General features: G+C 38.5%; 1 protein-coding gene across 1 annotated transcript in view; it reads left to right on the top strand.

The window, feature by feature from the left end:
- The window catches only part of LOC126473380 (TNF receptor-associated factor 6), an 84,703-nt gene extending 71,504 nt beyond the window's left edge, over positions 1–13,199 (top strand). Inside the window, exons 7-8 of the mRNA XM_050100389.1 lie at positions 6,988–7,268; positions 8,970–13,199. Coding sequence (XP_049956346.1) covers positions 6,988–7,268; positions 8,970–9,297 — 609 coding nt within the window. The 3' untranslated portion in view covers positions 9,298–13,199. The remainder of the gene's footprint in view (positions 1–6,987; positions 7,269–8,969) is intronic.
- Positions 13,200–13,947: the final 748 nt, after the last annotated feature.

Raw genomic sequence — 13,947 nt, 5'->3', positions numbered from 1 at the left:
CTAACAGCACGTCATTGCGTGCAATGCCTCTCCTGGGCTCATGACCATGTTGATTGGACCCTAGACGATGAAATTGGGGGCCTGATTAAATGAGTCCTATTTCAGTTGGTAAAAGCTGATGGTAGGATTTGAGTGTAGCACAGACTCCACAAAGCCATGGACCCAAGTTGTCAACAAGGTACTGTGCAAACTGGGGGTGGCAGCATTTACATAGAATGGACTGGGTCATCTGATCCAACTGAACCAATCATGTCTCGAAATTGTTGTGTTCAGCTACTTGGAGACTGATTTCATGTTCCCAAACGGTGATGGAATTTTTATGGATGACAATGTACTATGTCAGAACATTCCGGGCATTTTGAGCGAATGATTTGACCACCCAAATCACCCGACATGAATCCCATCAAACATTTATGGAACGTAATTGAAAGGTCAGTTCATGCACAAAATCCTGCACTGGCAACACTTTCACAATTGTGGACTGTTGTAGAGGCAGCATGGCTCACTATTTCTGCGGGAGACTTCCAACGACTTGTCAAGTCCGTACTACATCGAGTTTCTGCACTGTGTCAGGCAAAATGAGGTCTGACACAATATCAGGAAGTACCCCATGACTTTTGTCATGGGTATACAGTGTCGTGTGGGGCACTGCACTCTGCTGTACAAACCGGCACACTGACTATATCCCACACTGCTGTCATTTTTGTCATATCTTAAACGTGCACAGCACTGTGAACTCAATGGATATCCCTTTCTCAGGCTTTTTTGGGCTTTGAATAGTAATCATGTTTGCGCCCTATCTTAACTACTCGACAGATGACTTTGGGTAGAGTCTTCCAACATTTTTATTTTTACTGTCTGCAAAAATACAGTTAACAAAAGTTAGTATTTCCTACTTAATAATGTGATGCTGTTTGATATGGAAGTTTCTGTTGTTTTCAACACATTCTTCAGATTCATGCTGTAATTTGCCAGACCTACTTGAATCTCCAGTTTCTTCTTGTTGTGCTCAGAGGCTGTTTATAAAACAGGCAGTTTTAACTCTTTCTTAACCATATTCCCTAAAACAAGTTAGGGCAAAATTGAACAAAAGAAAGGATAAACAATAGATAACCCTTGGGATTAAAATGCCATGTGCTTGGAAGAGGGAGCTCTATGAAATTCAGAGAACAAGCAATAATCAAGATTTGGAACTCCATTACCATCAGTTAGGATGTAGTGTTGAATATTCCATTCTGTCATTAAAAAAAGAATAGTTCATTTACTACACTCAAAAAAATGAAATATTCCAGGAATAAGACAAAACCTATTTGAAACATTACTAAAACAAGAAACAAACAACACTAGTAATCCAAATTAAGTTAGGCCCTCAGAAAATACCTCTGGCAGAAATGGTTGCACGTTCAAATCTTGGCCATCAGATTCAATCATTACTTCCTCACAGTCACTGCAAACACTACACACAGCAATAAACACTCAAATATAGACACATTAGATTTACTTGTCCAGACACTTGGTGCACCACCAACAGACACTAGCTTTAAAAAAAGTATACAATTCATCAGGTGAGTAAAAATTAGTAATTTTGCTGGCTGTAATGATGTTTCTAGTAGAACATTAAAATTTTGTGCTGTCTTGACTTGATAATATTACCTCTAAGCTACCTTTGTAATCAATCAACCCTGAGAGACTTAAATATTCTGTAACCACCTCTAATTGCAAACCACCTCTAATTGCAGACTGCATCATTTCTTCCAGTCTTCAAAGGAATTCAAGGAAGTGGTCTATGATAGAATACTGACTCATTTGACTAACCAGTACTTGTCAACCACCTCTCAGTTTGGATTTCACAAAGTATTTTCCACAAAGAAAGCAATAAAAGATCTCACAAATGAACTGCTGACAGAGTTAATCAAGAAAATATTGGTATATTGTGTGACCTTACCAAAGCCTTTGAATGTGTGGCTTAAAAATAGCAGAGAGTCACATTAACAGTCTCGGGCGTGAAAATAACTTCAATGTGGGGAAACATAACGTGGAGTGTCACAGGGATTGGTACTGAGCTCATTCTTGTTTCTAACCCACACACACTGTCCAGTCAGTTCAAATGAATAAATGAATGCAGTGCGGATCACTCCGTGACATATAGGAAGAGAGTCAGTGAGGTTCTAGAAGATACTGATAGGGATGTAGATCCCTGCTGATCCCAGTGCTGTGCCCAGCTGTGATAGGCTTTATGGTTGAGGATCCATGGTGCAAACGTTTTGATGGAGGTTCCACAGACCATAACGCTCCTTCCTTCAGCCTGGACCCTGACAATTGTTGCACAGTGTTTGCTTTCAATTCTAAAATTTGATGCAACTCAAAAGGCCACCTGTCACCACTCAACAGAAGTCCAGTTGCGGTACTGGTAGTAAATTCCAGCCTTCATCAGCAATGAACATCAGTCAGCACGGATGCATGAACCAGACACTTGCTGCAGACATCCTTACGCAGCACGCTTGCTGAACGATCGTTGAGGAGACACCGTTGGTAGCCCCTCGGTTCATCTCGGTGGTTAGATGCTTGACAGTTGCTCGTCTGTTCACCTGTACACATCTCTGCAGCCATCATTCACCCCTGTCATCTGTGGCCCACGATGTACCACATTGCTTCGGCTCTGAGATTGTATAGCCTCATTTTACCGTGTACAGTATAATTTAAAATGCATGCAGACAGTTTACAAACTTACCTATTTTGGAAATGGCCCAAAAGCCAAAGATCCGGGCCTTCTGGACATCAGATAAATTGCGCCATTTCTGTATTACTACGAGTACTATGAATACACTGTTTTCCATGTCCCCCAAGATGCTGTATATACCTTCCACTACTAGTGATAGCACCTGCCATCTGTGAGTGATTATTGCACGTTGACATCAGACATAAGTGAAGGTCACATTAATGTGACTGGCATGTGTATGTTCTTCCAGTGACTTTAAAGGGCAGTTCAAAAACTGTAGTGTTTGCTGATGACACAAGAAATGCGTGTGTACAATCGTGGTATCGCTCGAAGAGCCAAGGAGCCATCAGCACCAGCCATAGAAGGTGCAAAAAATTTGAGGATAGCTTTAACATAAGCTGAAACCAGTAGTAATAAACAAATGTTATTGCAATCTTGACTGTTGTTTTAATCAATACTAAACAGGGGTCCTAACTCAACCCTAGCAGACACTGCTCATATGATAACTGAACAGTCCAACAAGTGGTTCACAGCAAACAGTTTGTTTTTAAGTCTTAGCCTCACAAAGACTCATAATATGCAGTTTCAGACAAACAATAATTACCTTTTAATGCCAGAAGTAGACAATCATCACACACTGAATGAAAAACAGTCTCCTTGGTTAGATAACAAGTTAAGGAGAAGTCAGTATATGGATAAAGTAATCAAGAAGCTCAATTCAACGTGTTATGCCCTCAAATACATGTCCCACTATTGAGCTGAAGACAAGAACTGTTGGCTTGCATATATTCACTCCCCATTGCCTTATGGAATTTCTTCTGGGCAGTGCACTTCAAGTAAATGTGTTTGTTCAGAACTGAGCAGTAATAATATTGTGTAAAGTATGTAGTCATACAACTTACAAAAGCCTTTTTGAAGTTCTTGGAATTCTTACACTCACTTTCCAATATATTTACCTTTTAGTGGTTTTTGTTGCTGATAATAAAAATCAGTTTTGACTGAACTTTGAAATAAAGTCACAATACAAGACACAAAAATGATTTTCATTTAAATTAAGCTTCCTTGTCCAGTGTGAGATATTCAACAAGATCCTGCCCAACATAAAGATAGAAACTTGGAATCCCTACCACTTCAAAAGAAAACTGAAAGCTTATCTCATTAGCCACTCTTTCTACAAATTATTGGAATATCCAGGTTCAGGGATTTAAAATTTCTGTTGGCAGTGGTATCTGTACAACAAGTAATTTACTATAAATGGGACTCAGTATTTATAGATGTAATAATATTTTCTTTGAAAAATACCATTGTAGTCAAGCAAATATTTAGCTACTACTAACAGATAAAAACACCAAATTTAGAAGGCATTAGTGTGAATAGCATTAATCAGAGTAGTGATAGTTTTGATGGTAATACAGTATACAAATTAAGTTTCTATGATGCCTTTGTCTCATGTTAATGTGTACCTTGACTTGTTCCACATCCCTGAAGATTCTCCTTCTTTACGAGATCTACAGAACACAATGAATGAAGGAATGGGTGTTTGTTTCTGTTACTGTTGAATGGTGGTTCCGGTGGTATCCATACTGGTTGGCTACCATCATTGATGATGATTTCTGTGGAGGTGACCATGGCTGCTAATCCAATTGTTGCTACTTAATCTGGCTGCAGGAGATTGTTCACCTTCTTCAACATAGTAGCAGTTAGACCATGTGGCAATTCACATTTAGTGTAACAGACACACTGAATATAGTGTATAAAAGAACTTAAATGTTAACAAGAAAGTGAACATGTTATATAAGTTACAGCTGTGTATATACCCAACTTGGAACGCAATAAACACTTGCACTTCACCAAGGATGGACTTAAAGTAGAGCTATATATAAAGGCATGCCCACATTGCACAGTCTGGAAATAAACTGCTGAGAAAAATTTGAGAAAGTATTGAAATCAAGAGAAATTGCTTAGGAAAATACACACAGATGTTTATGATTAGGTTGCCAAGGGAACACTGTTCTCTCTTCAGACTTAGAAATAAAACATAGTTGATCCAATTTCAAATAGTGGGAAACACACACACACACACACACACACACACACACACACACCCCTATCTTGTACCTGTAGTTTCTGTCTGAAACCATCATATTTTTTTTGTTTTTTTAAGTACCAGTGCCTTGAGCACAAAACATGAAACTACGGATTCTGTTGCAAGACAGAGACATCTAGTGGTACACTGAGGCAATTCTACAAATGTAGTGCATTGTAGCAGTCGCTTATAATGTTCAAAGCAACAGCATGTAGTTTTTTTTTTTTTTTTAATGTGTAATGGCTGTGTTGAGGAGATCACTGTCAGTGAAAGCAAGGGTATCGGTTGGGGTAACGTAAGTTTGAGCTGTACTACTGGAATCACTGGGGCAGTATATGGTTTTGATACAAAACTTATTAAGTCTTAGGCCCATTTTTGCTAATTATTTGGGACTATAATTTGTTTCAGACTTTATGAGTTCATGGAAGTTTTGAGACGTGGGATTGTGTCAAGGAGAAATGTGAATTTGCTTTCAAATATATTACCCAAAATGATGGGTGATTGAAAATTGTATGTCCTTGTGGTTCCAAAGTGGAACCACGCCCATAAAACAATTTTTGTTTACTTTTTGCCAGTTTCTTCTTGTATTCATTGCTTACTGTCGTAATGAAGGTTAATTATGTGAAAAATTTTAAAATTATTTTTTCCCCTTATTGGTGGGACTTGCAGGGTTAAGTAGTGTACCAAGTAAGAAATAATAACATGGTAGAAACTTTCCAGTTCTTGGGTGTGGTACCAGAGAAAACTTAAACTGGAAAGACTGTATATAACAGCCCTGCTAGGGCATTTAAGTCCAACTGCTTTTGCCATCAGAGTACTGCCAACTATGGGGCAGAAAAATCTATAATTTAACACACTTGTGGATAACTTGTCACTTAGGTGAAAAGTACTTATTTTACAAGACAAAGTAATAAAATTAGTTGCCAGATTCATACATTTACATCTTATAAATGTCAATTTAAGTGGGAATATTAACCACAGCTTTTCACTCCAACAAACTATTTGGGTCTGAAAACAACAAATACAGTATATTCACACATACAAAAAATTATAGTAATAGAAGAAATGATTATCTACAGTTTCCTGTTGTTAATCTAAATTTGGCACAGGACTCAATGAAATACCCAGCTATAGAACTGTCAGTATACCCTCAGAAATAAAATTTATATCAGACAGCAGAAACATTGTCAAATGTAGATTAAAGTTTTTCTCATTAGCAGCTCTTTTTATACCTTAAAAGAATATTTCAGCATTGCTAAGTAGTCAGTAAAAATCTGGAAACCACCACCGTGTAGTGATGTGAATGTGTGTTTTGGCAAGTGTGTATAAATTTTGCTCAGTGAACAAATTCCACATCATACTATGGTTATGATGTAGTGAACGTGTGATTGACTAAACTGATTTAAATTTCAGAATTTAGGTTGTGCCATGACTTACGAGGGCTGTTCGGAAAGTAAGGTCCGATCGGCCACAAAATGGAAACCACAGTGAAAATCAAATATTTTTTATTCACAACAGTTAGCCCCCACCTTCCAACTACCTCTCTAAATAGTCACTTCTCTGACTTAGACATTTGTTGTAGCGTTGTACAAACTTTCCAGTATCCTCATCACAGAAAGCAGCGGCCTGTGCTTTCCACCAATTCTCTACGTTGTTTGCAAAGTTCCATCGGATTTTCACATTGGTTTCCATTTCACTCCAAATCAGACCTTACTTTCCAAATATACCTCGTACATTTCATTTAAACTGTCTCATGTTAACTAGATGTGGAACCAGTTTTAGGTCCGAAGAATGTGATAGCTTGTCAATTTCTGTAAGACCATGTCTGTAAAAGCATTATGTTTTTCAAGCCTTCAAAAATGTTGTGGTATGTTTTGCAACTGATTAATAGTGCATAAGTTTCCTTACAATTATTTCAAGAAAAATGCATCTCTCAGTTAAAAAATGGTGGTAGTCCTGTGAATCTCCCTCAATAGAGCAACTTTCAAACCTACTGGTACAAGATATTATGTGATATCCGTACAGAGTATTAAAAGGTTAATTCTGTGTTTGATCATGACTTTCACACAATCATATCAGTCATGTATATTACTACAGTTCACATTTAATATTGACTTTAAAATATACAGGAGATCATGTGCAAATGTATGTGAGTCGACTGCAGTGCACTTATGATTTTTAGGAAACCTGGCAAGCACTGGCACGTGACTTATTTGGTAGAATTGTGGTCCTGGAACAGAAGTACAATGAACATGAAATACAGCTGTCTAACATCAAGCAGCAGCTGCAGCAACATGTCAGCAATTCAAGTGCTGTCCTCGAAGAAATCTGTCGTAAACACTGCGGTGGTGTCATGTTGTGGGCTATCCCTGAGTTTCGTAAAGAGCTGAACACAATGGAAAGAGAACCTGCACATTATTTCCTTTACAGCCCCAGCTTTTACACTTCACCCAATGGATACAGGTAACAAATCACTATGTTCACCCACTGCATTTTTTTTCCTTTTGAAATTCCTTTGTATTGTTTTGCACTTTAAGCCTTACTTAAGACATAATAAATTTTTGTCTCCTTAATCCTCACAACAGGTGGGCCCCTGTCATCCTGATGTCCAAGTGCCATGCTTTTCCTTTTTATCCCTTAAACCTATCCCTCTCTTCTCAAAGATGAAGGAACCGATAGTCCCGAAAGGTAGAATAGTACATGAACTTTCATATATGAGGTGTGTGAGAAAAGTAGAGAAACTGATTTTGTATCTACCAAAGTTTTTATTTTATTTTTCAAGTAACATTGTGGTCCTCATTTGTTGTTGTTTCCTGTCTAGCAGTGCCAGAAAGCTTCACCTGATAAGACCTTTAATTCGTCGGTCTCATTCTTTTGAAGTTCTCTTTGAAAATGACATCCTTTTAATACACTTTTCAATTTTGGTAAAAGAAGGTCACAAAGACTCAGATCAAGTGAATAGGGGGCTATGGAACAACAGGATTGCAATTTTAGGTAAATAATTCTGAGACGGAAGTGTCCATGTGACATGAAGTTTGTCATGATACAGCATCCACTTGTCTGCAATGTCCAATCTCTCTCGATTCACTCTTTTCATGAGCCTTTCGAGGACAGCTTTATAAGTCACTTTGTTGACAGTTTGTCCTGGAGGAACAAATTTTTTATGCACTATACATCTGCTGTAAAAATGCAAATTAGCATTCTTTTAATCTTAGATTTGCTCATTTGAGCTTTTTTTGCCTGAGGAGACGTCTCAGTGTGCCACCCCTCACTATGCTGCTTTGTCTCAGGATCATATTCAAAAATCCAGGCTTCATTGCCTGTGATCACATGACTGAATCATTCGTGGTCTTTGGCAGTACTTTCAAGAAGATCAACACATACATTTCTTCAGTTGTCCTTTGCTCAGCTGTGAGATTTTTCAGCACCAGTTTATCGCAAACATTTCGCATGTGCAAATCTTTGGTCAGAATTTGATGTACATTGAAAGTATTTAAGTTTAACAGATCACTCATCATACTTATTGTTAAACATCAGTCTGATCTCATAAGAGCAGACACACGTTCAACATTTTAATCGGTTTTTGATGTTGAAGGTCTCCCTGAGCAAGCTTCATCTTCAATATGTTCTTGGCCTTTCAGAAATGATTTGTGCCAGCAAAAAACGTGCTGTTGATTAGGAATATTCCCTATAAGCCTGTTTCAACTTTTCAAAGGTCGCACCCACAGTTTCCCCGGATTTAACACAAAACTTGATTGCTTAAGGTTGATCTAAATTCCACTGTTCCATTTTCATAGCACACAACAAAACACAACTTCACTAATGGCACTCTCAAGAATCACATGTTAGCTGTACGGAGCTGAAACTCAGACTGAGCTTCTGGAAGGGATAAACACACCAGTCTACACAAGTAGAACAACACAGCATTGCCAGATTGCTCACAGTGTTGTTAGTCTCATTTTTCTCACACACCTTGTGTGTCTATTGTCAGTAATAAATTTTTCATCTCCTGAAGGCATGTTGTGACCAGCAATTCTGTCTCGTACATTATTTACATTATTTAATTTTCTCATGTGAATTTTCCATTTTATATAGATAAATGTCAGAACCAAATAATGATTGTCATCTCATTTTTAGCTTATAATTCAGAATTATTTGTTTCAGGTTTTGTGCTCGGCTCAATATATCACCAAAAGATCACAATTACTTATCATTGTTGATTCATCTTATGAAGACTGATCATGATGTTTGCTTAGATTGGCCGTTCACTGGAAGAATCAGTTTTCGCTTGGTCAATATGAAAGATTCACAGTTACACATTCAAGAAACCATGATGTCTAGGCCTGAAATTGATGCATTTCAACAGCCAACAAAAAACATTAACCCTAGAGGGTTTGGATACACAGAATTTATTTCAATACCAGAGCTTATGTCTGCTGGATTCATACATAATGATACACTTACCATCAAAATAAAAGTGCAAAGTGTGTAATTAATGTGATTCTTCAGGTTTCCTCAATGTAGTAGATCATTAAGGAACCTTGGACAAGAAGCCGGATAGGCATGTGCAATATTTCATCAGTTTACTGACTGACCGTCATCAGGTGTACTCATGGAACACAATAATATGGCCATTCACCTGGTACTTGTCTGATGCATCTATATACTTCATGCATAAATGAGACCATTCACAAAATAGTAGAAACATTGAGCTGTTGGCAGGCACACAAGAAGAATGAAAAGAAAACTTGCTGGAATTCAGACGAATACTTTTATGAGCTGGAGTACACACACACACACACACACGCACACACACACACACACACACAGAGAGAGAGAGAGAGAGAGAGAGAGAGAGCTACATTGTGCTGGCTGAACACACAATACCAGGATTGCAGTTCGGCTGATGGACCGGAGTGAGCAGTTGTGTCAGGTGCGGTGGGTAGAGTGAGAAAGAGGTGGGAGTGGGATGAGGGGTTGTGGAGAGGTAATTGGTGCCTCAGATGGTAGCAGCAGGTGTGCAGGATAGAAATTCAGGAGAGGGAGACAGCAGGTGCACTGGCTACGAATGCGACACACAGGCATTGGAGTCAGTGAGTTAGTGCGATGCACAGTGAAAATGACATGGAGGCATGGACTGATAGTTTTAACGGGATAGAGGAAAGGGGAAGCCATTGAGTAGAGGGTGTGCATGCACTGAATTAATAGAGATTGAGGCCAAGACATTTATGGGAGTGCAAGGACAACTCCCATCTTCCTAGTTCAGGGAAGCTGGAGCTGGAGGGAAGGCAGGGGTTGTGGAACAGCATGCTGTGCTCAGTAGCATGTTCCACCACTGGATGGTCAGCTGTTTTTGGCCACAGTTTGGCAGTGGCAATGCTCTGCAGAAATTAGAGCACAGCCTATATATGACATGACTACTTTCACAGGTGTCCCTGTCTCTGATGAGCTAGGAGAAGCCTGTGACAAGATTAGAGTTGAAATCGATAAGTAGTTGAATCAGGCAGGTCTTGCTCTCAGGGTCTTCCACAGGGATATGACCTCTGTGCCAAGAAACTGGAAGTTGGAGTATCATGTGGATGGACAGGGATGTTGTGTAGGTTGGTTGGACGAAGGAATACCATTTCAGGATGGATGGGAAAGATAATGTATAGGATGTACCACCTAGCACATCCTACTCTACTTCTGTCACAGGCTTCTCCTGTCTCATCTGAGGCAAGGGCACCTATGAAATCAGCCATCAGCTCTACTGGAATTTCTACAGAGCATTTTATGTGGATATGACCACCAACCAGCTGTTCACCAGAATGAATGGCCACCGACAAACTGTGGACAAGGACAAAGTTGACCACCCAGAGGCAGACCATGCTGATTAGCACAACATGCTGGAGCTCAGGGGTTATTTTACAAACCATGCCATCTGGATATTTTCCTTCAGCACCTCTTTTTTTTACAATGTAAGTGGGAGTTATCCTTTCAGCACTTCCTTCACTCCCGTAATCCTTCTACCCTCAGATCCTCAAATACTAGACTCACATTTGGGAGGGCAATGATTCAAATCTACAAAGGGCCATCCACATTTAAGTTTTTTCATTATTTCTGTAAAATAACTGTAGACAAATGGCAGGATTATTCCTCCAAAAGGGCATGGTCAAACTCCTTCCCCATCCTGGAATCAGTCTGGGCTTGTGCTCCATCTCTAATGATCTTGATGTTGATAGGATGTTAAACTAAATCTGTCTGTCTTCCTTCCTTCCTGGCCTCAATCACCACTAAACCACTTCATGCACGCCCTCTACCCAGAACTTTCCTCTTCCTCAGTCCTGTTACCCCCTCCCATTCTATGCCTCCACTTTGACATTGTCATGCACCATACAAACTCACCAGCTTCGGCTTCCGTTGTCGCATTCCGAGCCCATGGACATGCCACCTCCCCATCCTGCATTTCTATCCCGCACATCTGCAGCCACCCTCCAAGCCACAAGTTACATCTCCACAACCCGTCATTCCAATTCTCGCCTCTTCGTCCCTCTACCCAACCCAACCCTACCCCACCTGATATAACAGATCACTCCTGCCAAGCTGCATTTGTGGCATAGGTATTCAGTTGGCACAATGTAGCTGCACAGGTGTGCACTTGTGTGTGTGATATGTGTGTGTACTTGAACTTGTTAAAAAGGGTTCATCTGAAAGCTAACAAGTTTTTATTCTATTTTGTGTGCCTGTTAGCAGCTCAACGCAAACTATTTGACGAATTCCTTCCTTTACTCCTAAAGTATTTACATACCACATTTGATTTGTTTTTGACATACTTTATGTGTAAATATACCACTGTACATAATATTATTTCTTTGACTTGGTGCAGAAACATAACTTATATTTTGTCATTTTTAATATACCACAGTTGACTCAATTCAAAACAACTGCAAGAAATATTGTCATTTGCTGTTTTTCATGGCATATTAGTGTACAATTGTTTTTGATGTTGAAATGTGTTTATACACTGTGATAAATTTCATCAAAATCAATCGGCGCTGTGGCATTGGACTGGCAGTTTACTACAGACTTGTTCATGGACTCCACCGGAAGAGATCATATGCAAAGTGTCACACCAAAAAAGATGAGACTTATGTTGTAAATTTGTATTCTTACTAGGTATGTTCAATTAGTTATACTTGCTTTAAAATGGATCCCCTTGTAATCTGTATATAGCTGCAGTCATTCTGACATTGCTCAAAACATTCTTGGGAGCAACACAAGAGTTCAACCATTTTTGCCTTCCACAAAGCATACAAACTCATAAGTTCTAATCTGCTGCCACTTGAGCTGAGTGGTTGTTAAAACTTGTCAAAACCTGTGTATTGTTGTTCTGTGGTGTATTGCCATATTTTGACAGAATGCAAACCCGTACTTACGACTAGTCTGAATATTTTGTCTGTTAATGTTTTGTTTACAACATTTTTGTACTTGTTATTATCTAAATACAATAGTAGTATATTTGTCTGTTGCATGAACATTACCACAGAATGTAGTGCATGTGTTTCCATTTTGTGATGTCATTTCCATTTATTTCTGTAACATGGTCTGTTGTATAATTACTAGGGTGAAAAGTTTTGCACTTAGTTAATAATCTGATTATCATGTCACTGAGGAACCTATAATGGTGTACTGGGATGTTTTTCTTTGACTGTATTTTAGATTTGGATAATGTCACCACCCATAGTGAATATGGGAATAATTCAAATCAAAAGCAATGGTGGTTTACATATGGTGTCATACATGGCCAATACAGTGTTACAGCAGCATTTACTTTTATGTTCCTAAGTGCAGGACCTAACAATTTTGACTGATGCCTCAGATCTCTCCTGTTCCATCCCCATGACCTCCCCCCTTTCAGGGTATTAGTTCCCACATGCTGCTGAAACTCAACAGGCACTGTGAAGATTCAGTCTGTGTCCTTAAGAACAGCAAGCATTGTTGTTGATATCATTTATTTTTTTAATTACATAAGTTTCTTAAAGTATTACTCAAAAGTGCAAATAACTACCATACTGTGGAAAACCATTAACTAAATTCTTGAAGCAATGAGAGACTATTTTATCAGTAGGAAAACATTGTTAGATTCTATATTTTTGCATTATGAGGTATGTTATATACACTTTAAAATGTCAGTATTATATTTTGTGGGTGGGATCTTTTCCAGAGTGCAATAACAACATCCTTTTGTAATGTACATTTTACTGCATTGTTTTTAGAATATATGTATTACTGGTGTCATCATTTTAACCAGTATTAATCACTATTATGCCGTCCAGTTTATTACGAAAGTGGTTGGGTTATAGTAGATATTGAATGTATATTGTTTATCCAATTAAAGCACTTTCAAATCCTTAATTTTTTTGTGGTTATTCTATTAATATATAAGTCTGTCACATTTACCTCATTCCTGCATGTTTTGCTTACATGTATGTTCATTTCTTGGGAAAAGAAATAGTTAGGAACTCTGAGCAAGATACTTACAGTTTTAACAAAGAGCAATTATCACACAAACTGAACTTGCAAACATGTTTAGAATGCAGTGAATAGATATCACAGTTGTTTCATGCATGTGCTTCACCACCATTCCTTTTTTTATACATCTATATTTGTATTCATTTATTGAATTACACATCTGTGGCAGTGACTTAGTGCCAATAGAATACATCATAACACACACAAAATTTATCGAAAGAAACTTTAAGAATACTAGAAACAGTGAAATTTAAGCATAAATCTGAAAACAACAATAGCAATAACTATGCATACACAAGATGACTGAGGGCAGAAGACCAAGGGAAAAGCCAAGTGACAAGTGGCTAAAAAGTCCACAAAAGATAAGAAGAGCGAACCAGAGTAGCGACAGATGGGTGGACCAGAGAAGATGGAGAGGCATGGGTTCCAAGCAGACCTTGCTAGTTGTGGGAAGCTACAAGATGATGATTATGATGATGATGATGATGATGATGATAATGAATAATAGTCCCGTTAGGAACCTTTCTGAATTTTCCTGGAATGACTGTGGGGAAAAGGAGATCAAGTGCTCTAATGTTATCCATTTCATGTACTTTTTTGGGGTGGATACAATACGCCACAATTATTAATA

This window comes from Schistocerca serialis, chromosome 4 (genome assembly GCF_023864345.2).
Source record: "Schistocerca serialis cubense isolate TAMUIC-IGC-003099 chromosome 4, iqSchSeri2.2, whole genome shotgun sequence".
NCBI classification, from domain to species: domain Eukaryota; kingdom Metazoa; phylum Arthropoda; class Insecta; order Orthoptera; family Acrididae; genus Schistocerca; species Schistocerca serialis.
This window is presented reverse-complemented; position numbering and strand designations above follow the sequence as displayed.